Source organism: Rhizopus microsporus (genome assembly GCF_002708625.1).
Source record: "Rhizopus microsporus ATCC 52813 unplaced genomic scaffold scaffold_3, whole genome shotgun sequence".
Lineage (NCBI taxonomy): Eukaryota > Fungi > Mucoromycota > Mucoromycetes > Mucorales > Rhizopodaceae > Rhizopus > Rhizopus microsporus.
In genome coordinates this window covers 1,751,824-1,772,421 of record NW_019671918.1, presented here as the reverse complement: position 1 = coordinate 1,772,421, position 20,598 = coordinate 1,751,824, and the positions used below count along the sequence as shown (strand labels likewise).

The window sequence follows — 20,598 nt, the reverse complement described above, 5'->3', positions numbered from 1 at the left end:
TTGTCATAAAACCCCTTTTTTGATCACCAATAAATCGCATAATTGATCATACTTCTCATTCATGATACGCAAGTATCCATGCCATGAAGGGTTTACATGAAGTGCGTTGTGTATCTTAACAACCCGTCCTGTTTCGAGCGCCATTTGAAATGGTTTATGCAGACTTAAAAGGTCCATTGCTTTACTACAAAAATGAGCGGACAGTCATTAGATCTATCACAATCACAACCTTCGCTAAGGTTAGTCTACATTTCACAAGCAGAAGGGAAAAGGATAAGTATATAACAGCAAGAAATAGAGGATAAAAGTTTTTCCTTTTTTCATGTATACTAAAAATAAAAAGAAGATCATTACAAACTCTTATGTCTTCCTAAGCTAACAATCCAATCACCTACTATTCATGCATGATAAACAGGTTTTGACACATGATTTGATCTGGCTCTTCTTTGCCCTCTACCAGAGATAATCATGATAATGTTTTAGTCCTTTTATAAGATCTCCTTATTTCTTTAAATAATGAATGCTGATCTATATATTGATATTACAGAATAGCGTCTTTCTCTATTTCTTAAAAGCGCCATTTACCAGCATATACTAAAAAGGTATAATGGTAAATAAACAAAGGACGATGTCTAGATCATTTTGATTGGCAATTAACAACTACTGCGTGCGTTTCACAAAAACAGCAGCCTAGTGTCTTTTGATAAAAGACCTTTGTTTATCATCAGCTGCTTTTTTTTTTTTTTTTTAAAGATGTCGTTTCCCCTTTCAACCTTTGTCCTTGTACACTTGATTCTCACTTTACTTTTTTACTCGTTTTCCAAAGAAACCAAACAGAAAAGTACGCATATTGGAAATAAGAAAAGTGAGGCAATCATAATAAAAATTGTGTGTGTGCGTGGTCAGCTTTATGTAAACAAGCGGCATCAAAAAAAAAAAAAAGGAGGCGTAAAAATTATGCAAAGTAAACAAATATAAAAAAGATACAAGAGAATATTCCACGTTCTAAACTTAAGAAAAGAGCGTTCGGAAGTGTTCTAATATGAAAAAAGATTGAAAACGAGTTTTTTATTCATGCATTAACGAAAGAGGAATGAATCATTCATTTTTAGCCTAAATAAAATGACTCACGTAAACAAAAAACTATAAAAGAAAAACCATCATTCTTTTCCTTTTTTTCTTTTTTCTTCATTCTTTATCTCTTTTAAAAATTCTCTTATGGCTTTATTATGACTACGTTGAAAAGGTATAACAGTGTTTGGGTGGTCTCAAAGTACATATAACTAATGTCATCCTTTAGAAAATTCACTTTTGCTGGCTCTACTTCATAGTTCCTGATGCATCTTACTCTATCAAAATGGTCTCTCACGGGGTGTAGTCTTAAAGAAATCTCTGCTACTCGCTAATGCTCAAAGTGTTTACTAATGCTTGCTACTGCTTATCAATACACTCACACACTCACACACTCAAAAAAAATACTCAAATGCCTACAAATGCTTATCAAATGCTTATCAAACCTCTGGAAAGACCAGTGAACATCTGCTCATGCTTACCAATGCCTACAAATAATCATCAGTGCCTGAAAATGCTAGTGAATGCCTGTCTCATGCTTATCAACGTCGGAAAGTCCCTAAAAGATTTTGCTCATGTCTATCAATGTCTGCTGCTAATGAATACTGCTTTGCAGTAACCACATATTCAAGTCCTGAAGCCACAAGAAACATAATCAATTTACTTTGCCACTATCTGCCAAGCTCTATCAAGCTCTACTACAAGAAAAGAAAACGTATAAAAAAACAAAACAAGACAAAAACTAACCAGATAGGTCGCTACTTCTCTATGCTGGATCACCCCGAGACGCTCCTATTGCTATGGCTCTGCCTCTACAGCTGATGAATGGCCCGTAAACTCTCCCTACTACTGAGCTCGATGCTTTCAATGTTCCAATATTCCAATATCCCAATGTCCCAATGTCCCACCGTTTCAAGGTTTCACTGTTTCTGCTGCGCGCACTGTCCGTAGTGTTTTCAAAAAGCTTCGTCCTAGGTACTTAGGTGCACTCTTCGTACGTTGAAGCTCCCCTTTCCTGAGTTTCCCGTGGTTGTTTTTTGAGTCTTGAGCCTTGGGCCTTGTGTCTTGAGACTTGAGTACTTTTTATTCATGGAGGGTTTACACCGTGTAGTCTTCTGGCATGCAGTCTATGGTTCTAGTCATCTTGGGTTTGAAAGCTAGCGATAATGTGGCCTTCTGGACTTACGGAAAGAAAAAAAGAAAAAAAATCTCTATTTGCTCTCTTAGCTTGGCTATCAAAAGAAAAATCTTTGCTTATTCAAGCCTCTCTCTTTGCTTCTAAAATGACTTGGAAATCAAACTATTGCTTTAATAAAAACTTCATTTTGTTACTCCCACACTTGACTTTTTATTCTTTAATCTTGATAAAATGACTACTTTCATATTCATTCAGTGCATTCTCAAATGTACGAGTTTGACTCAAAAAGAAATAAAAGGAATTTTTTTCAACGCATTATTCTTCGAGTTCTGCTATGTGCCCTCATCCGTTTGACTTTATTAAAAACGAACTGACACTTTTAGCGAGTGAATGAAATATCTGGAATGTGTCCACTGCAAGTCAAACAAAGGGCCACGAATAAATTTGATGGCTTCCTGCATCCAAACTGTCGAAGGCAGGGTACCAGAGGGGTGCTTGAAGTCGAAGTAGATCAAAGCTGAGTGATTGGAACAACACCATAATGTTGCAGTTGCTGTACAGAGTAGCGACAAAGTCCAAGTGAACTAACATTGCAGGTTGGGTAAAGGTTGTCTAATATGCGAATACTACATCTTGAGTGTTCTTTTTTTTACTGATAGTGGACATAAGTGCAAGTGGACAGGTTAATGTATTCGAAGCACTAATTGGATGAGGGTAGAGAGACGTGTGTTAACAGCGTATTTTTGCAACTTCTCGGTGAAATAAAAAAAAGGGGTATTGTTTTTCATAGAGCGCTGATAACCTGTTTATCTCGTCTCTTTTTTGAGCTATTTGAAGAAGGAATATTGACATGTTAATAAAGATTTCTTTTTTATATTACTCATTGACTCTTCTTTAATCTTCCCACATGCTCATGTGTGTGTGCTACCAAAAAGCTTTATAGGTTGAGTAATGCAATTTCCACGCTTCTTCCCTGAGGTTCAATTTTTTTTCTGAATGTCGAAAATTAGTATTCAAAACGATCGTGGAGAGATTATTGTTGGCATTTTGGAAAAGAAGGAAGCCATTGATTTGGGTAGAACAAGGCCCAGGCTTGTACTTATCACACATGGTGTATTAGGTAAGGAAGAATAGAAATAAATATATGGGGAGAGAGTTAACCATGATGTTAGGACACAAGGATTATCTCTTTCATCGATTGCTAGCTCAAGAACTGCCCTATTCTTCTTTCCGCTTTGACTTTCGAGGTAATGGTGAAAGCACAGGCCAACCAGGATATGCAAATATGAAAGTAAGTTGCATTGAACAGGGAGAGAAAGAGCTTATCATTGATATATTTTCTTTTTTTTTTATGATAGGAAGATGTAGAAGATATCCACACAGTAGCTGAATATTTTGAAAATCAACTTGGATATGAGATTTATGCAGTTATTGGACACTCGCGTGGTATAACTGAATGATCTTTTTTAATGAAAAAAAAGCTAAACATAGTTATCACCAGGTTCTGTGGCAGGACTTAAATACGCCACTAGCTGTGAAAAGCCCTTGAGCTTCTTTGTGAACATATCAGGACGTTATAAAATGAACGATAATCAAATCCATAGAAATAGACCTGAAATAGGTGCTGCATTAAAGGCACAAGGGTATTTTGATTGGCGTGTGAGACAGAGAGACCGAATTGTGACCATCAAAGTAACTCAAAAAGACGTGGATCGATTCACTTCATGGTCAAACGAACATGGTAAGTTCAAACTTGACTATATAATGTATTTACTCATTGTATATAGTCGCAAGGATGCCACTGTCCACTTGTGTATTGACAGTCCATGGTCTGAAGGATAATGTAAAAAAAAAAAAAAGACAAGGGAAACTATTTCTTATGTCTCTATCCATAGATCGTTCCTCCTTACAATGCAGCAATGTTTGCAAACAAAATCCCCAACCACACACTTGTGCTCCTTCCAGAAGGCGATCACAACTTTAAGGGGCAATTTGAACATGTTGTAAAAGCAGTCGTCGATTTCTTTGCAAAACATGAAAAGGACGATTTTCGCAAAGTCATGGGTATGGGACAGCATACAGGTCTAGTCTTGCCTCGTTGGATAGACGTTGAAGGTGTAAGGAATTTCAGAGATATTGGTGGCTGGCCCGTTCAAGGTGGAAATGGATACATACGAGAGCGTACCGTGTTTCGCTCTGGACAGTAAAGTGCGCACACTTTGCTAAGCTTTTTGTACTCATATTTCTTTAGTCTATCCAATATCACAGACAAGGGACAAAAGACGCTGGTCGGTTTAAATGTAAAGGCTACATTTGATTTTAGACTAGATCATGAAGTTAAAAAGGATGGAATGATTGGGTAAACAAAAAAAAAAAAATGAAAAAACGGCTGTATATAAACAAGATATATTTATATAACAGAGATATCCCTGGAGTCATCAGATTCAGTTTTAACCTGTACGAAAATGCAGTCAAAGACGTAAATGACTATATTAAAAGCCTGATGGTTTTCCTTGATGGGCCAGAGGGGTTTGCAGAAGGTACACAAACATGCTTGGATGTTTATATATATATTCATTAAAAAATATATCAGGGTACATGTTGATATTAGAATCAGGAAAGAAGCTCATAGGTGATGTCTTTCGGTACATGATAAAGGAACTTTCGATTCAAGATAGATACTCCATGGTCATTCACTGTACTGCTGGAAAAGACCGCACTGGTGTCTTTGTTATGGTCTTGTTGGGTCTGTGCGGTGTAGATGATGAAATTATTGCAAGAGAGTATGAGTTGTCAAATCTTGGCTATTTCGGTAATTCAAGAAGAAAAAAAAATACCATTTCTCTTATATGTTTATAGAATATGAAAAAGATTTGACACAAAGAGCAGAAAAAGTAGGTGTGAGTGAAGAAAAGATGCGATCTGCCTTATCTGCATCGTAAGTCTGATATATATGCATGTAAAAGCATAAAATGATTTTCTTTGCTTTAGTTACAATGGAATGAAAAGTACCATTAGACGATTGAAAGAAAAGTTTGGATCATTTGAAGGATACGTACATGAATGTGGATTGAGTGAAGAAGAGATCAAACAGGTTAAGCAGCTTATGATTGTGCCTATTCGTTTTGAAGAACGTCAACTGTATCGTCCTAAAATTTAAACAATTACAAAAAAGGGAGTATAAATATAGAGAAATGCCTTATATTAAATATAAATATATCTTGCCCCCCTTTGATAAAGAATGTACTGCAAAATACAATGTATAGTGAAATCATTTACTCTGCTATTCCCTTTAAGCGTATGATTTAAATACCTTTACTCTTTCTTTCTTCTTTTTTTTTACTTTTTACTTTTTACTATCATTATTATGCAACCTCACTTGGCTTTATGTTTACCTGAAATCTTGAATCATATCTTTACATTTCTAATACCCACCAACTTACAAGAAGAGACCAAACGAAAACCATATTCTGATATATACCCTTGCCTATTTGTCAATCGACTTTGGCACGATAACGCCAGTAGACTGATCTGGAGAACCGTATGTTTTGAAGATACAGAACCAGGAGACTTTGGGACATTTTTAAAATTTGCCACCTATTTTCGAAAAGATGACGCCTTATCCCCTTGCCCAAGGCCGTCTCTGTCATCGTCTTCTGTATTTGCATCACTTGCGATATCAGACAGTATAAGCCGTTCCAGCCGGTCATCATCCATATCGAGCATTTCATCTTATGACATTGATACCCCTGACGATACCAACATACCAGAGCAACAGGAAAAGAATGATCTGACCATTGATTCTGATCGACACACAAGACTTGCCAACTATCGCAAATCACTCAGGTCACTCACGATTCGTAAGATCAAGCTAAGATCATTGAATGAGCCTCTGACAGCCATTGGAGAACAAGCGACGCGACTGGAGCATCTGGACGTATACATTTGCGATTTTTTCACCAATGCTACTCTTTTATCATTCATCAGACACCAAAGCTTGACGTATCTATCACTTGCAGGATGTCACCTGATTTCTGATGAATCCATCGTTCAGGTCGCTCAAAACTGTCCTCGACTGGAGCATTTGGACCTACGTGCGTGTGGACATGTGTCTGATCGATCTATTACAGCCATTGCCATGAACTGCTCTCGACTACGACACTTGAACGTCGGACGGATCAGAGATCGTGAAAAGATCACGATGGAGTCGATCGCACTCGTGGCCAAGCAGACACAGGTCTCTGTGCTAGGGCTCGCAGGTTGTGAGATTGGTGATGAATGTATGCAGATCATTGCAAAATACCGTGCAGCTGGTCTAGAGCGCGTTTCGGTTAACAGCTGCTCAAAAATATCCAATTCGACAATCCACGCATTGATTCGACATTGTCCAAACCTGACTGTGTTTGAGATGAAAGAATGTAACCTGATAGACGATTGGGGAGCAGTTGCTGAATTGGTTCATCGAAAGGTTTTGCTTACTCTATGTGAGGCTCAAACGAAGGCCTGTCATGTTTGGGCAAATACACATGGAAAATCACTCGATCTGAAAGCACCACAGAAATAACATATATATATATACGTATGCTGAGCATACATACACTCTTAATAAAACTTTTTTTTAATTGGTATTCTGTTGCTATAGAAATTCTATTTTTTTTTTAAAAAAAAGTGTAACAAAGAGAGATTATTTGTAAAAGTTTTATTCGTCGCTACCATTTAAAGACGGCGACCCGCATTTATGATTGATGCACAGCAACAAAGTCACACCAAGCCGAATTTTAGTGTAACAAAGGGGTGGGAACATTCGTCTTTAAAATAAGAAAAATTTTTTCCCTTTTATCTCTCTTACTTCATTCCTCATGTCTACTGAATTAAAGCGCATCTTTGACCAATTCAACCACAAGCACAAGTGAGTCACAAAAGAGAACCATTGAGCAACAATACTGATAAATATCATATAGCTCTGCCCCTGCACCCAAGATTTCAAATACTATTTTGGATAACATTGGACGTACGCCTTTAGTTCGTATCAACAAGATTAGTAAAGAAGCTGGTTTAAAGTGTGAACTTTGTAAGTTTTACTTGTGTGTGCATTAATATATAACTAACATTTTTCAAGTGGCCAAATGTGAATACTTTAATGCAGGTGGTTCAGTAAAGGACCGTATTGCTCATCGCATGGTTGAAGAAGCTGAAAAATCTGGCGTGCTTATTCCCGGAGTGAGCACAATCATTGAACCTACATCTGGTAACACAGGTATCGGCTTAGCTCTTGCTGGTGCTGTCAAGGGCTACCGTGTGATCATTACTTTGCCCGAAAAAATGTCACAAGAAAAGGTTGATGTCTTGAAGGCTTTGGGCGCAGAAATCATCCGTACACCTACTGAAGCAGCTTGGGATGCCCCAGAATCACACATTGGTGTTGCAAAGAAGTTGAGAGATGAAATTCCTCATGCTGTCATTTTGGATCAATATGCCAATCCTTATAACCCTGTTGCCCATTACGATACTACAGCTGAAGAACTCTTGGAACAATGTGATGGTAAGATTGACATGTTGGTTGCTGGTGCAGGTACTGGTGGTACCATCTCTGGTCTTGCTCAAAAGCTCAAGGAAAAGCTTCCCAACATCAAGATCGTGGGTGTCGATCCCGTGGGTTCTATTTTGGCTCAGCCTGAATCATTAAATACCGAAGCAGGTTCTTATCAAGTTGAAGGTATCGGTTATGACTTTATTCCCGATGTGCTGAAGCGTGAATTGGTGGATGTTTGGATCAAGTCTGAAGACAAGCCTTCTTTCTTGATGTCTCGTCGCTTGATTCGTGAAGAAGGTATTCTCTGTGGTGGTTCATCTGGTACTGCCATGTACGCCGCCGTTCAAGCTGCCAAAGAGTTGAAGGAAGGTCAACGTTGTGTGGTTATCTTGCCTGACTCTGTCCGTAATTACATGACCAAGTTCTTGAACGACGATTGGATGAGAGAACGTGGTTTTACTGATGAAAAGTTTGAAGATCAAAGCTTTGAAAACAAGGCCAAGAAGGACTTTGCTGGTGCCACCGTTCGCGACTTGAAGCTTGCTGCTGCCGTGACCGTTGACGGTGAAACAACCTGCAAGGAAGCTATTGATTTGATGGAACAAAATAACTTTGATCAATTACCAGTGACTGCTGGCCCTAAGCGTCGCCTTAGAGGTTTGGTCACAATGGGTAACATTCTTTCTCGCATTGCCTCTGGTCGTGCTTCCCTCACCACCCCTGTTTCTGCTGTCATGTTCCACTTTACAAAGGGATCCAAGAAGTTTGAAGAAATTACTCAAGACACACCTTTGGAAAAATTGACTCGTTTCTTCGAAACCAATTCTAGCGCCTTGGTTACCGAAGGCAATGAAGTGAAACATGTTGTTACCAAGGTTGATTTGCTTTCTTACTTGGTTAAGAATGTTAAAGCATAAATTCGTGTAGTTCTGGTTAATAGCGTATGCTTATGTAATCATCTTACCCTATCCCTCCCCTTACTTTCTATTTCGCATATATACACACATTCACACTTACCAAAGAAAAAAGGATGTATTTATAATAAATCATGTCATCCCAAGACTATACATTATCGGCTACAGTCAAAGACATATTTTTTGTATCATGAGGTTATCGTGTATAGTTTACACATCAATCACCAAACTGGATTTTTGGTGCTACATCATCGAGTCTGTTTTTAATTTTTATGAATCAAGGCATTGCTTTTATTGTTGATATGCATTGCAGGAACAAAAAAAGGGGATGTAAAATTAGAACAATGGCTATTTTTATTATTATGCATCACTTATACAACAATGCTTGCATATAAACTTTAACAATAAAAAAAACAAGGACATATCTTGAAGCGGCTTTACGGAAAGAAAGATATTTGGGGTGTATTTTCAAATAAAAAAAAGAGTGAGCGATCAATTGAGTTTGTATTTTCTACAAACGAGGTTTTTAGACAATTGCATATGATCTATTACATATAATGCATGTAGCAGCAACGTATGTCACCTAGTCACTTCCATTTTGATTTCATTCTGTCGGTTTATTAATAGTATCACGAAGGAAGAGAAGAACCTCTTGATCAACAGAACTCACATGGCGGGGAGAAAGATCCGAGGACTTGAGCGGATTTTTAAATAATTCGTATAACTGCTTCGATTTGTCGTGATCTTGATCTTTCTTTCCCTATATTTTTTTTCTTTACATGTCAAACGAATCAAAAATCGTAAAGATACTCAAATCAAGGCTATTGATTAAACCACCTGTGGACTCAGATCCTAGATTGCTTTCATCAAAGACAAAGGGCATCATATTGGTTGCTCTTGCCCTTTGCGCATGTACACCTGGTTTCTCAAGTACAATTTACTTTCCAGGTTTGTTCAATGCTCCCTATCAATGATGGAGATATTCAACTATATATGTGTAGGTTTGCCCGCCATCACTTCAGATCTACATGCGCCCGCCATTGCCACTACACTGACAGCAGCTCTATTCGTCTTGGCAATGGGCATTGCTCCTGTCTTTTGGGCATCATTATCTGATTTCTATGAGGTTCGACGTGTGCTCTTCCTTGCCTCCATGCTCATTTTCGCAGCAGCATCAATTGGGTCTGCTTTTATCAACAATATTTGGGGCCTTGTCGTGCTTCGTTGTGTTCAATCCGTTGGATCATCCTGTGGACAGTCTGTGGGTGCAGGTAATGAAACATAAAAACATCATCATTTCGTTATGTTCTTATTCCCTCTTGTAGGTGTTGTTGCTGTAAGTCATGCCATGAAGCGCAATTAAATATCTAATGATCTCATATATGCATTTAGGATTGTTATCCCATTGAGAAAAGAGGAGCTGCATTTGGTAAATACTTCTTCGGTGTGTTCTTCGGCCCTCTGCTAGGCCCCATCATTGGTGGTTTCCTGATCATGAGTAACCTTTCATGGCGTGCAACCTTTTGGTTTTGCTTTGCTTTTGGTTTGTTCATCTTTACGCTCGTCTTTTTTGTATTCCCAGAGACGTATCGAGATAATGCAAAATTTGATCAGCAATTGCCTACAGTACATCCCAACAACAAACAAGTACCTGTTTCATCATCCGCATCAACAGCAGAGACAGTGGATCAACCAACTGAAGCCAAGGTGGCAATAGAGAATAACGAACCTAGCAAGTTTGCAACCGAAAGTACAACTACCGTTTATCAAGAAAAGCCAGCTAATAAGGACGCTGCTGTTTCAAAGAAGAGCATTAATCCAATTGCCCCATTTTTATTATTAAGACATCCCTTTGTCTTTTTGGCTGCATTTGCTTCTGGTGTTGCATTTGGCACGATGTTTGCTATTGAAACTATTACTCCTGATCTATATGAAGTTCACTATGGGTTTAACTCATGGCAAACAGGTAATTTACACAACAAAGACAAAAAAAAACGGTAAACTTATCATATAAAGGTTTGAGTTATCTTGGAGGTGGTATTGGTAACCTTTTAGGCGCTATTCTCACCAGCAGGATATCGGACAAATTGTTACTCCGCGCTCGAAAGCTTCGTGGAGGACAGGAGATAACAGAAGATCGACTAACGATTAACCTTTGGCCGGCGTTTTTCATCTGTATGCCCTTTGGTACCTTACTCTATGGCTGGACTGTTGAGCGTGGTTTTACCGTATGGGCACCCATTGTCGGCTTTGGTATCTTGAACTTTGGTATGAACCAGATCATGACAGCTACCTCAGCTTATCTTGTCGATGCTGTTCATGGGAAAGGCGCTTCGGTCACTGCCGCTGCTAATCTAGTTCGTATGGTCATCGCATGTGTCTTGACCATCGCTGCCAATCCTATGGTAGCTGCTATTGGACCTGGTTATACGTGTGTCTTTTTGGCATGTTTTTGTTTCCTGGGTGCTTCGTTCATGCTCACATTGAAGTTGAAGGGTGAAAAGCTGAGACACTGGAGTGGTTATTAATAGAAAAGCTTGCATTATATTAACCTTTGATCATTACATTAATAGAACTACATTGTATATTTACTGTTTTAATAATAAACACATATAAACTCTTTATTATTATTTCTATACATTATTATGCAGATTTGATCTCTGCTGAAACCTTCTGTACGGTTTCGAGGTATACTCTTAAAGCTTCTGGATCAACAGTTGGCAAGATACCATGTCCCAAATTTGCGATATGTCTACCATCTTTACCAAACGCATGTACCATGCGAGTAGCAATCTCGCGGATAGCATCAAATCCTCCATATAAAACATTGGGATCCATATTACCTTGTAAGGCAACCTTATCCTTCGTCACTTTGCGAGCATACACTGGATCAACCGTCCAATCAAGTGAAACAACTTCGTAACCCGATTCTGATAAATCCTCAAGGGCGTACCATGACCCTTTGGCAAAGATAGTCATTGGTACTTGGTTGTCCTCGCCCAGCTGTTCTTTCACTCTTTTGGAAATTTGTCGAATATATGGAAGAGAATATTCCTTGAAATCTTGAGGAGAGAGTTCGCCACCCCATGATTCAAACACTTGAAGCATCTGTTGGGCATAGAATGAGATGGTGATCCATCGACTTTTTTTTTTTTTTTTTACCTGAGCACCTGCTTTTACTTGACCCACCAAAAATTCAACAGCAATATCGGTAATACGCTGTAACAGATCATGCGATTCCTTGGGGTATTTCCACAACCAACTCTTTGCCTTTGACAGTGTCTTACTTCCTCCACCTTCGATCATGTATGCCATCAATGTCCAAGGAGCACCGATGAAACCAAACAAGGGAACACGGCCTTCCAATTTATGACGAGTGAGAGTGATTGCTTTATAGACATATCCCAATTCCTTTTCGACATCCACCTTTTCTGTCAAACGAGAAAAATCGGCGGGCGTTTCCAGGGGTGCGGGAAACACAGGACCCTTGCCTGCGACCATTTGTACTTCTAAACCCATTGCTTGAGGAATAACCAGAATGTCTGAAAAGATAATCGACGCGTCCAAAAGTGTGCCGTAACGGTCAATAGGCTGAAGTGTCAACTCACAGGCAAGCTCAGGTGTGCGACAAATTTCAAAAAAGCTGTGGTTCTTTCTGACCTCTTGGAACTCTATCATTGGTATAAGATATCAGTTCTTTTTTGAAACAATGCTGTTAGTTACCTGGCAAATATCGTCCTGCTTGTCTCATAATCCATATGGGTGTTCGTTCTACCTTTTCGCCTATTGTCCGTATGAGTATTTAAAGTATGAACATAGATCTACATACCTCGAGAAACACGAAGGATAAGATCGTTTTTGAGTGGTGGAAAGTTTTCTGGTTTGAACAAGTCAGTCATTATAAAAAAAAAGAATAGGAAAAAGGGAATAAAAAAACAAAAAAGTTGTCCACCCTTTCTTAGGTTAATAAAGCTTACTCAGTGGCTTTTTATATTGGTGGCCTGCCCGCTGGTATTTAGTCGCCGCTACTGTGCTCATCGTCAAGTTAACCCAAGACAGTACGATCCGATGCAATATTTGGTCAGTGTTCCCCTGCTTGTCATACTCCGTCTTTATATGTTCTATGTGGAGCACATACCAACCACTTAATGGCGTTTAATTGAGTTTACTGTTGCATTATGTTGTTCTTTGGCCTTTTTTTTTTTGAAAAACCACACTAGTATATACGCGCGTATGCATGCGTGTGTCTCTTGCTTATTAAAGCGATCATCCTATCAAACTATACGAGAGCGGAGACAACTCATTGACTACTTGTGACATTGACATCTTTTTTTAATAACCCGACACTTTTTCTCTTTTTTTTTTTTTTCTTTTTCCAGTTAAACAATGAGCAGAAGGGAACGTCACGATCACAATGATGACGAAAAAAGACACAAACGATCAAAGCATTCAAGTTCAAGCAAAGTGACTATAGACCGTAAGATCAAGTCTTTGTGATACCTACAGCGAGTTGAAGATCAGATGGGTTTTTACACCATGCATAATTTTTCTTTTTGTTTAGCCATTGATGAAGATGATTACTATGAAAAGTCAGCCGAGTTCAGACTGTGGTTAAGAGAGCATAAAGATGTATATTTCACAGACTTGAGTTCAAAAGAGGCAAGACGATACTTTAAAAAATTCGTCAAGAGGTGGAATAGACATGAATTAGAAGGTAAAGCATATGCCTTGTTTTTAAAAAAAGCGTTAACAACAAAATAGACAAGTACTATAAAGGCATGAATTCTTCACAGCTTGAGTCATCGGATACAACAAATTACAAGTGGTCATTTGCTAAAAAATTGGACAAGTTTGAGATGGATAGCGTACGTGATTCAGTGGACAGTATGACGGGTCAGAGTCGTGGAGAGGATAGGATAAGTAGAGGCCAAAGAAGAAATGTGGGTCCTAGCATGCCTGATGCATTTGGTAACTACGAATTGTAGATAATGCATTATATTAAACTTTATTTTAGAAAAGGAAGAAGAGTACGAAAGGAGACAAGCAGAGCGTAAATATGAAGCAAAGAAAAGAAAGGATAGAAGAGAGATGATGCTTGACGAAGTTGCACCACGAGAGGTGGGTCGTGAGGCACAGTTGTTGAAAAAGAGAGCCTTGAATGCCTATCATAAACGCGAAAGAAGTCCTGATGTAGAACTAAGTGAAGCAGACTTGATGGGTGGCGATGATTTTCAAGCAATGTAAGTCTAAACTTGCCAAAAAAGAATGCGAGAAAAGTTGCTCATATGTTCATGTTAGGTTGGCAGCAGAGCGACGACGTAAAGAGCAAAGAGAAGCACGTAGAGCAGAAAAGCGTGCTCCTATATTAAACAAGATGGAGGAATATAAAGCCAAAGAGAGTGCTACGATGGAAATGTTCAAGAAGATGGCTGAAGAACAGAGAAGAAGAGGGAACTTTTAAAAGAAGCTTTTATTATACATATACATATTAAATCTACCAGGCCATATCTTTTTTATCTAGCTTTGCATCATGTAAAATACCACCAGGGACACGGGGTGGCGGTGTATAGACCTCTTTTGGATCACGAGGCTGTATCATCCCTAATTCCTTTTCTTCGACTTTAATTTCTGAGAAATGCTTTACCCTAAGCACAGTTGGATCTAATTCTCCTGCTTTTTCAATTTGTTCTTTTTGCTACGATTAAACTGTGAGTTATATCATTTCACACATGTATCAAAAGAAATCACTTACTGCCTTTGATTGTTTGCCAATGCCCATCTGTGGTAATCCACGGTTAAGACCCTCCAAGAGCATACATGCTTTACATATAGAGTTAGAAGACATGTATCCACAACGAGTACAGGTCATGGAAGTAGGCATCTTTGTATCTGATTTGATTTCAAATGCTTCACCAGAATGTATGATGTCTAATAGAAAAGTGTGTTAATATAAACAATTATTGAAAATAATCATAGTTACCTATAATAGCACTAGGTCTGACTGACTCGAGGTCTTTCAAAAACGTACGAGCGTATCCACGATAGGCATTAGGAGAGTATATACATTCAGTAGAAAAGTAATCAAGCTTTTTAAAGTAGGCATACATGACGATTTCTTTCTCATATGTATACTTGAATGGCTTTGATCGCTTGATTTCACTTTCACCTTGAGTAACAATTTCTGTACATCTTCCTAATCTAGCAATATCACCACGGAAGACTAACAATGTATGAATATATATATGTATTTGTATTTGAGTGATCTCTTTTACTTACTGTTCATCAATATAGTTTCTGCTATATCATCTGCATTATGTCCTGTCACGATATGTTTAATTCCCAACATGGCTGAACCACGATCCAGCGCTTGTCGTCTAAATACACCACAGTAAGTGCAATTGTTCTTTCTTCCCACTTCGCTCACAATTTCATCCATACTCCAACCATAAAGTTCTTGGTATGAAACTATTTTTAAGGGAAGTTCATATTGTTGCTGATTGCGCTTTACTGTTTCAAGGGAGTCGTCTCTGTAGCCTGTGATGCCTTCGTCGACAGATAATAAATATAGATCCAGTCCGTAATCGTACCGATCATTCAACGTTTTCATAACATGAGCCAAGACAGTTGAATCTAGGGTTATAATTAGTATTATATATATTTTCCTCTTTGTTGCATACCCTTTCCGCCACTTGCTCCAATAGCAACCTTTTCTCCTCTTTTAAACAGTTGGGTATCTTGAATCGTATGGTGAATCTCGGTTTCAAAGACATAAAAAAAGCATTCTTGACAGATCTGTTGGCCAGTCTTGGGTCGTTTCAATACTGCTCTGTTTTTTGCACAAAGAACACATAATTTGACCATGTTTGGGACTTTTTAAAAAATGGAAGAGCCACACAAAAAAAAAAAAATTTGGCTCACTTCAGAAAAAAAAAATCGGGGCACCAATTGTTTACCGCTCTTAATATAATCTCAGTTGGCTTCACTCTGACTCCCAATTTGATCTTATCGTCTCAACATTGAAAGGTGTGGGGAGGAAAGGAAAGGACAGCACTTTATAAGCTATTATATAAATAAAGCCTATTTCTGAGAGTGTCTATTACATTTTTCTTCTTCGTTTACAGGTTTTTAATCTAGATATCTGTATACACTTGTAAAAACCTGAAGATTTTTATCTATAGTGTTCTACAGGAACAGTCAAACCTGTGGGATTTGGCGTTTTCAAAAAAAAAAAAAAAAAAATGACGGAATCTTGAAAATGAATGGCTAAAGTAGAAAATTGATTATATCGCATGTGGTCAACACCATCCATGGCAATTCAACAGTCACACATCGCCTATTTTATCATTTCAGGTGTACACAGACATCACTTTATTGAAGGACAACCAGCTATTTTTTTTTAAAAAAACATGGATCTGCGTAATCTACTTAATCAGAACGACGAAAGCAGCAGTAGTAATGATAATAGTAACCTATCGCTTAATGACCTTAAAAGATTACTATCAGCTGGCGATAATTCAAAGTCTATTGAGAAAATTACCAATGCCACGTTTGCTTTTCCACATTCAAAACACGAGTCTTTTGTTTTTTTTAATGTCTTTATACAGCTGCTGCTTTCTATTACGCATGAAGAAGACCTTTACGATACAAATTATACAAGATCGATTATTATCGATTCTTTACGTACATGCATTAATGGACTTCTAAGGCAATTTGGCATGAGCTGGTTACTTGAAATTTCTCAGCACTTTAATTTGAAGACGTGGATCGCTTTACACAGTAGCAAAGATATCAGCATCCTCATTTATCTCTATGGTCTTGTTCTCGCTCTATCAAGAAAATCTGAAATTATGTATACTCCAGAATGGATTGAAGGATTGGTCAACTTTATTCAATCAGACACACATGAAGTGATTACACATCTTTGGCTAAGCGCTTGTACTCTAGATGACGCACACAATAAGGACGACTTTAAGAACTTATTTGTATATACTATGGAAACTAGACTAGAAACACAACAAGAAATGGAACGAAAACGACTGACAGAGGCACTACAGCACATGCTGTTGTTATTGAAAAATGCAGATACTGAGTACCTTGCAGCTCGAGTGGATCAGCAACTTGGAAGCGCACTCACAAGACCACCCTTCACAAAAGACGAATTTATGATTGGAATGATGCAACTAGAGGCCTACAGTCTGTCGAAACACGGCCTGCTTTATCCTAAACTATACCATGCCTTTAAGAAAGTCAATAATACAAATGGTAAAAAAAAGCATACTTTAACCTTTATCCAAGTAAAGGAACTGACTTTTTTTTTTTTTTTTTTCAATAAGAAAAGGCAGGCAGAACCCCAGGAAAGAACCCACTTATGGACTATGCTCCTTTGCTTTCTCCACCTAGCGATAACCAGCTTTATACCCAGAAATGTATGATGGACGCATCCTGTTTTTGGACACGAAAATTAGGTGATATGATACCTGAAGAATTTGATTTGCACATGAAAAACCTGATCATACAACATTATCCAACAGAACAAAAGACCATCCTGGACTTAACGTTGGCCAATTGGGCTGTGAGAGACCGATTCAGACGACATCGAGACTTGATCATTGATACCGTCATCTCTTTGCTAAAGAAGCCTCGATATAATAACCGCACAGCGCCTTTTTATGCGTTTATACAACTATTTAATCTACAGGAGGAACAACTGCAGCTCACAGAAAGTAACACATATAAAGTGAAATCAGGCGCCTTGATTGATGTGGTCCAATTTGGCAACTGTGCAGATCAGAGTTTAGTGGAAGGTTGTCTTTTGATTCTAAAGAGGATAACCGAAGCAGAGACAACCTACTCGAGTAAACTGGAGAACTGGGTTGGAGACTGCTTACGGATTACAAAGCCAGATGTTGCTCAACGGTATATTGAATGGCTGTGCAAGCAAATACGAGAAAAACAGACGCATTCGATATACGCGCGATATCTGCTTACGGCATTAAAGGACACACCGCATCTATCCATTTACATCGTCCCTGTTCTACTACGCTATTTTGATGAAAAGATGCTACACTGGCTATTGACCTCACCCGATCCAAAAGTAGCAAGCAAGATGTTTTCACATTATTTTGGAGATGGAGCACAGGCATCGAAGCATTTACTGGTACATGACTTGTATACAAGTAAATCCAGTGCATTTATGAATAAGCTCTTTTCGTTTCTAAGCGACGAAATGTCTGATACAAGTCCGTCGTCTCCCAAGTCAAGAGCATGGTTTAAGAACCATTTCTTGGGCCCCATGCTGTCGGTGGCCGGTCGTGGCGGTAACAACAACGTTGCAGCCTATTTCTTTCGACAGTTTTTCAAAACCAGCAGAGATTTCGAATGGTACTTTCAAACGCCACTTGTAGATCAACAGCTTCCATTCTCGTTTCTCGATATTTCCAAATCACACGACATATATACCATTCGACATACAGGACTTGCTTCTGCCTTACAAGAGATGGCTCGGCTGGAAGAAAATGAAAAGAAGGAGCTTGTCAAGATGTGGTTTAGTCTTTGGACGGCGCCCCAAGAAAGTTCTTACCGGTTTACTGTCCCTGTCAGCTGGATACTGCAGTGCTCTGGTCTTTATGATCAGGCGCCTGTCGTGGTAAAGCAAATGATAAAACAGTTTATAAAGATCGGTATGGATACCACGTATCAACAAGGCTCCTTGGAAAGAAGCTTTGTGGATCGCATGATGGACTTGGTCCTGTTATCGGATACCCCCGAGCCCGACAGTTTATTTGATCTGTTCTTGTCGGTAGCTATTGACGAATCCACACGATCATCGGCTCAGGCTATTCAAGAGCAGATAATGACAGATATTGTCAACGTGCTTGTGGAGATATCAGAGGAACTGGAGATCGAAATGAAACTTCTGTCCACCTCAGCAGAGCAGCAACCAACGAATGCTACACGAATGAAGGAACCAAGGAGAAAGGTGACGAAAAGGAGAAATATCAAAAAGATGAGAAAGCTTCTACTGAAACAACAAGCCGAACTTGAAGAGTCTTTACAGAAATCGGTTCAAAGTGGAGAACGATCCGTCAAGGCGCTGACAACGCTTGCTCAGCGCGCCTTGAATTTTCTACTCTCTCTTTTAAATCAAACAGCGGTTGATAACTTGAAGCAGGATATACAGTACAAGTTGATACATATGCCGTTATTCTATGAGCCATTGGCTAAATTAGCTAGCTTGATTCGTCAGCCAGAGGATTTACAAGAAGATATACAAACGATGATAGAGACCAGTCTAGGTTTCTTAAAGAACCATAATGATGAAAATATGTATACAGTAGCTCAAAACATTCTACAAAGCGCATTGTAAATAAAGGCTTTTTTTTTTAATAATGATGTATTTTATTATTTACACAAGAATTACAAATATACAATTAATAAATAGACTCTGGATCATGTAATTGCAACAAATTGGATCCACTAATCACCTGTTCGCCTTGTTTATCTTTCATATTTCCAGAATATGTCACTATATTCGCCACAACACCTTCTGTTCCCTTATTTTCATGTTTCAATACATCAATAGCATGTCCCACCACGAGCAATCCGGGAGGTCGACTTCCTCCACACCGTTCGAGTATGCTAGCAATTCTCGAGAGTGGACCATAGATCACTCTTTGATCCTTACAGCTTGCTCTTTCGATGATAGCGCATGGTATATCTGCTGGATAATTCTGTTTAGATATTAAATCATGTGTGATTGCTTCTAATCGATGAATAGCCATCAAGAACACATCTGTACGGTGCTTTTCGTAGGTTGGTAGAGGAGCCGGAGACTTTTGAGCCCCCGTGCCTGTCGTGACCAAGAATTGAGACGCGACCGAGCGATGCGTGAGTGGTATGCCTGCCAAGAGAGGTGCAGCGACAGAAGAAGAAATACCAGGGATGACACGAGGGATGATGTTGTGTTTGCGAAAGAACAAGACTTCTTCTCCACCCCGTCCAAATAAGTAAGGGTCACCTTGCTTTAATCTCACGACCTTCTTTCCTTGCTGAATGGCCTTCAATGCCAATTCATTAAACTCCTCCTGTGCCGCATCCGCGTTACCTGGGAACTTGCGCGCTATCTTGAGTTCACATTCAACAAGAGCAACCACTTCTTCGGGCACGATTTTATCTGAGAGGACAAGATCAGCTTCCTTGATCGCTTGATGAGCGGCGACCGTCAAGAGTCCTGGATCTCCTGTACCAGCGCCTACCAACGTAATCGACCCTTCTCTTGCATCGTTTGATGTAACTGAGCTTTCGTAACCTTCGTCGTGGTGATAAGCCTCTAATAGATCGTTCATGTCTTTATCCGACAGCTGTGCCAATCGTTCCATACTCCAGTATTCACAGATCTGAGCCAACCACTTCATTCGTCTGATACTTGCTGCTGAGCTTGGGTCTGAAGCACGAATCTTTTTGCGAAGTAAGCCCATTTTTCTGACAGCGTCGCCTAGATGAGGAGGTAATGTAGAAGCGATGTGACGACGGATCCGGTTGGATAGTTTAGAGGCTTGACCATTGGTAGACACAGAGACCTGAAGTGATTGATCTCGGTAGGTCGAAGTCATGAAGAAATCACACAAGCGAGTCTGATCCGAGACATTGACTGGAACCCTGTGTTGACGGAAATGCTTGACGACAGAGTCTATATCCAACTGTCCGAAAAGATTACCTGTACTACAGCAAATAAATGCAAGATCAAACGTATGACTGGTCAATACATTGGAGTTGAATTCGGATCCCAACAGGATGACTTGATGACTCTCGACTCTGTATTTTAACTCGGGACACATACGATCAGGATTTGCAATCAAGAAAACACGAGCGTCTGCTTCTAAGCAAGAAAAAGCACGATTGGCAGCAATGGAGTTGTCACCGATAATAAGCATATTTTTTTG

General features: G+C 39.1%; 10 protein-coding genes across 10 annotated transcripts; 7 read left to right on the top strand and 3 right to left on the bottom strand.

Moving 5' to 3' along the window:
- Window positions 1-3,374: 3,374 nt before the first annotated feature.
- RHIMIDRAFT_198505 (alpha/beta-hydrolase) lies at window positions 3,375-4,416 on the top strand (the record flags this gene model as incomplete). Its single annotated transcript, XM_023606293.1, has 5 exons — window positions 3,375-3,500; window positions 3,568-3,655; window positions 3,711-3,950; window positions 3,997-4,052; window positions 4,105-4,416. 5 exons carry the CDS (start codon window positions 3,375-3,377, stop codon window positions 4,414-4,416), a joined length of 822 nt encoding a protein of 273 aa, XP_023469509.1.
- Window positions 4,417-4,557: 141 nt separating this feature from the next.
- RHIMIDRAFT_93595 (uncharacterized protein) lies at window positions 4,558-5,456 on the top strand. The gene is made up of 4 exons (XM_023615892.1): window positions 4,558-4,568; window positions 4,631-5,021; window positions 5,069-5,147; window positions 5,201-5,456. The coding sequence occupies exons 2-4, from the start codon at window positions 4,760-4,762 to the stop codon at window positions 5,367-5,369; spliced, it is 510 nt and encodes a 169-aa protein (XP_023469508.1). The 5' UTR covers window positions 4,558-4,568; window positions 4,631-4,759; the 3' UTR covers window positions 5,370-5,456.
- Window positions 5,457-5,487: 31 nt separating this feature from the next.
- RHIMIDRAFT_311710 (RNI-like protein) lies at window positions 5,488-6,773 on the top strand (the record flags this gene model as incomplete). Its single annotated transcript, XM_023614749.1, has 1 exon — window positions 5,488-6,773. The coding sequence occupies exon 1, from the start codon at window positions 5,577-5,579 to the stop codon at window positions 6,771-6,773; it is 1,197 nt and encodes a 398-aa protein (XP_023469507.1). The 5' UTR covers window positions 5,488-5,576.
- Window positions 6,774-6,936: 163 nt separating this feature from the next.
- Window positions 6,937-8,819, top strand: RHIMIDRAFT_307910 (cystathionine beta-synthase). The gene is made up of 3 exons (XM_023614547.1): window positions 6,937-7,118; window positions 7,171-7,280; window positions 7,329-8,819. Exons 1-3 carry the CDS (start codon window positions 7,069-7,071, stop codon window positions 8,657-8,659), a joined length of 1,491 nt encoding a protein of 496 aa, XP_023469506.1. The 5' UTR covers window positions 6,937-7,068; the 3' UTR covers window positions 8,660-8,819.
- Window positions 8,820-9,435: 616 nt separating this feature from the next.
- Window positions 9,436-11,184, top strand: RHIMIDRAFT_248901 (MFS general substrate transporter; the record flags this gene model as incomplete). The annotated part of the gene is made up of 5 exons (XM_023610571.1): window positions 9,436-9,604; window positions 9,658-9,927; window positions 9,982-9,992; window positions 10,049-10,622; window positions 10,673-11,184. The coding sequence occupies 5 exons, from the start codon at window positions 9,436-9,438 to the stop codon at window positions 11,182-11,184; spliced, it is 1,536 nt and encodes a 511-aa protein (XP_023469505.1).
- Window positions 11,185-11,299: 115 nt separating this feature from the next.
- RHIMIDRAFT_286796 (uroporphyrinogen decarboxylase-like protein) lies at window positions 11,300-12,555 on the bottom strand (the record flags this gene model as incomplete). The annotated part of the gene is made up of 4 exons (XM_023613412.1): window positions 11,300-11,764; window positions 11,819-12,327; window positions 12,380-12,439; window positions 12,486-12,555. 4 exons carry the CDS (start codon window positions 12,553-12,555, stop codon window positions 11,300-11,302), a joined length of 1,104 nt encoding a protein of 367 aa, XP_023469504.1.
- A 664-nt stretch (window positions 12,556-13,219) lies between these two features.
- On the top strand, window positions 13,220-13,557 carry RHIMIDRAFT_187228 (uncharacterized protein; the record flags this gene model as incomplete). The annotated part of the gene is made up of 2 exons (XM_023605880.1): window positions 13,220-13,370; window positions 13,418-13,557. Coding segments are annotated over 2 exons (291 nt in total), but the record flags the coding sequence as incomplete, so codon positions are not given.
- Window positions 13,558-14,390: 833 nt separating this feature from the next.
- On the bottom strand, window positions 14,391-15,517 carry RHIMIDRAFT_199289 (uncharacterized protein; the record flags this gene model as incomplete). Its single annotated transcript, XM_023606361.1, has 4 exons — window positions 14,391-14,584; window positions 14,637-14,876; window positions 14,933-15,286; window positions 15,334-15,517. The coding sequence occupies 4 exons, from the start codon at window positions 15,515-15,517 to the stop codon at window positions 14,391-14,393; spliced, it is 972 nt and encodes a 323-aa protein (XP_023469502.1).
- Window positions 15,518-16,062: 545 nt separating this feature from the next.
- On the top strand, window positions 16,063-19,022 carry RHIMIDRAFT_235131 (uncharacterized protein; the record flags this gene model as incomplete). The annotated part of the gene is made up of 2 exons (XM_023608309.1): window positions 16,063-16,918; window positions 16,990-19,022. 2 exons carry the CDS (start codon window positions 16,063-16,065, stop codon window positions 19,020-19,022), a joined length of 2,889 nt encoding a protein of 962 aa, XP_023469501.1.
- Window positions 19,023-19,086: 64 nt separating this feature from the next.
- Window positions 19,087-20,589, bottom strand: RHIMIDRAFT_198486 (uncharacterized protein; the record flags this gene model as incomplete). Its single annotated transcript, XM_023606292.1, has 1 exon — window positions 19,087-20,589. The coding sequence occupies one exon, from the start codon at window positions 20,587-20,589 to the stop codon at window positions 19,087-19,089; it is 1,503 nt and encodes a 500-aa protein (XP_023469500.1).
- Window positions 20,590-20,598: the final 9 nt, after the last annotated feature.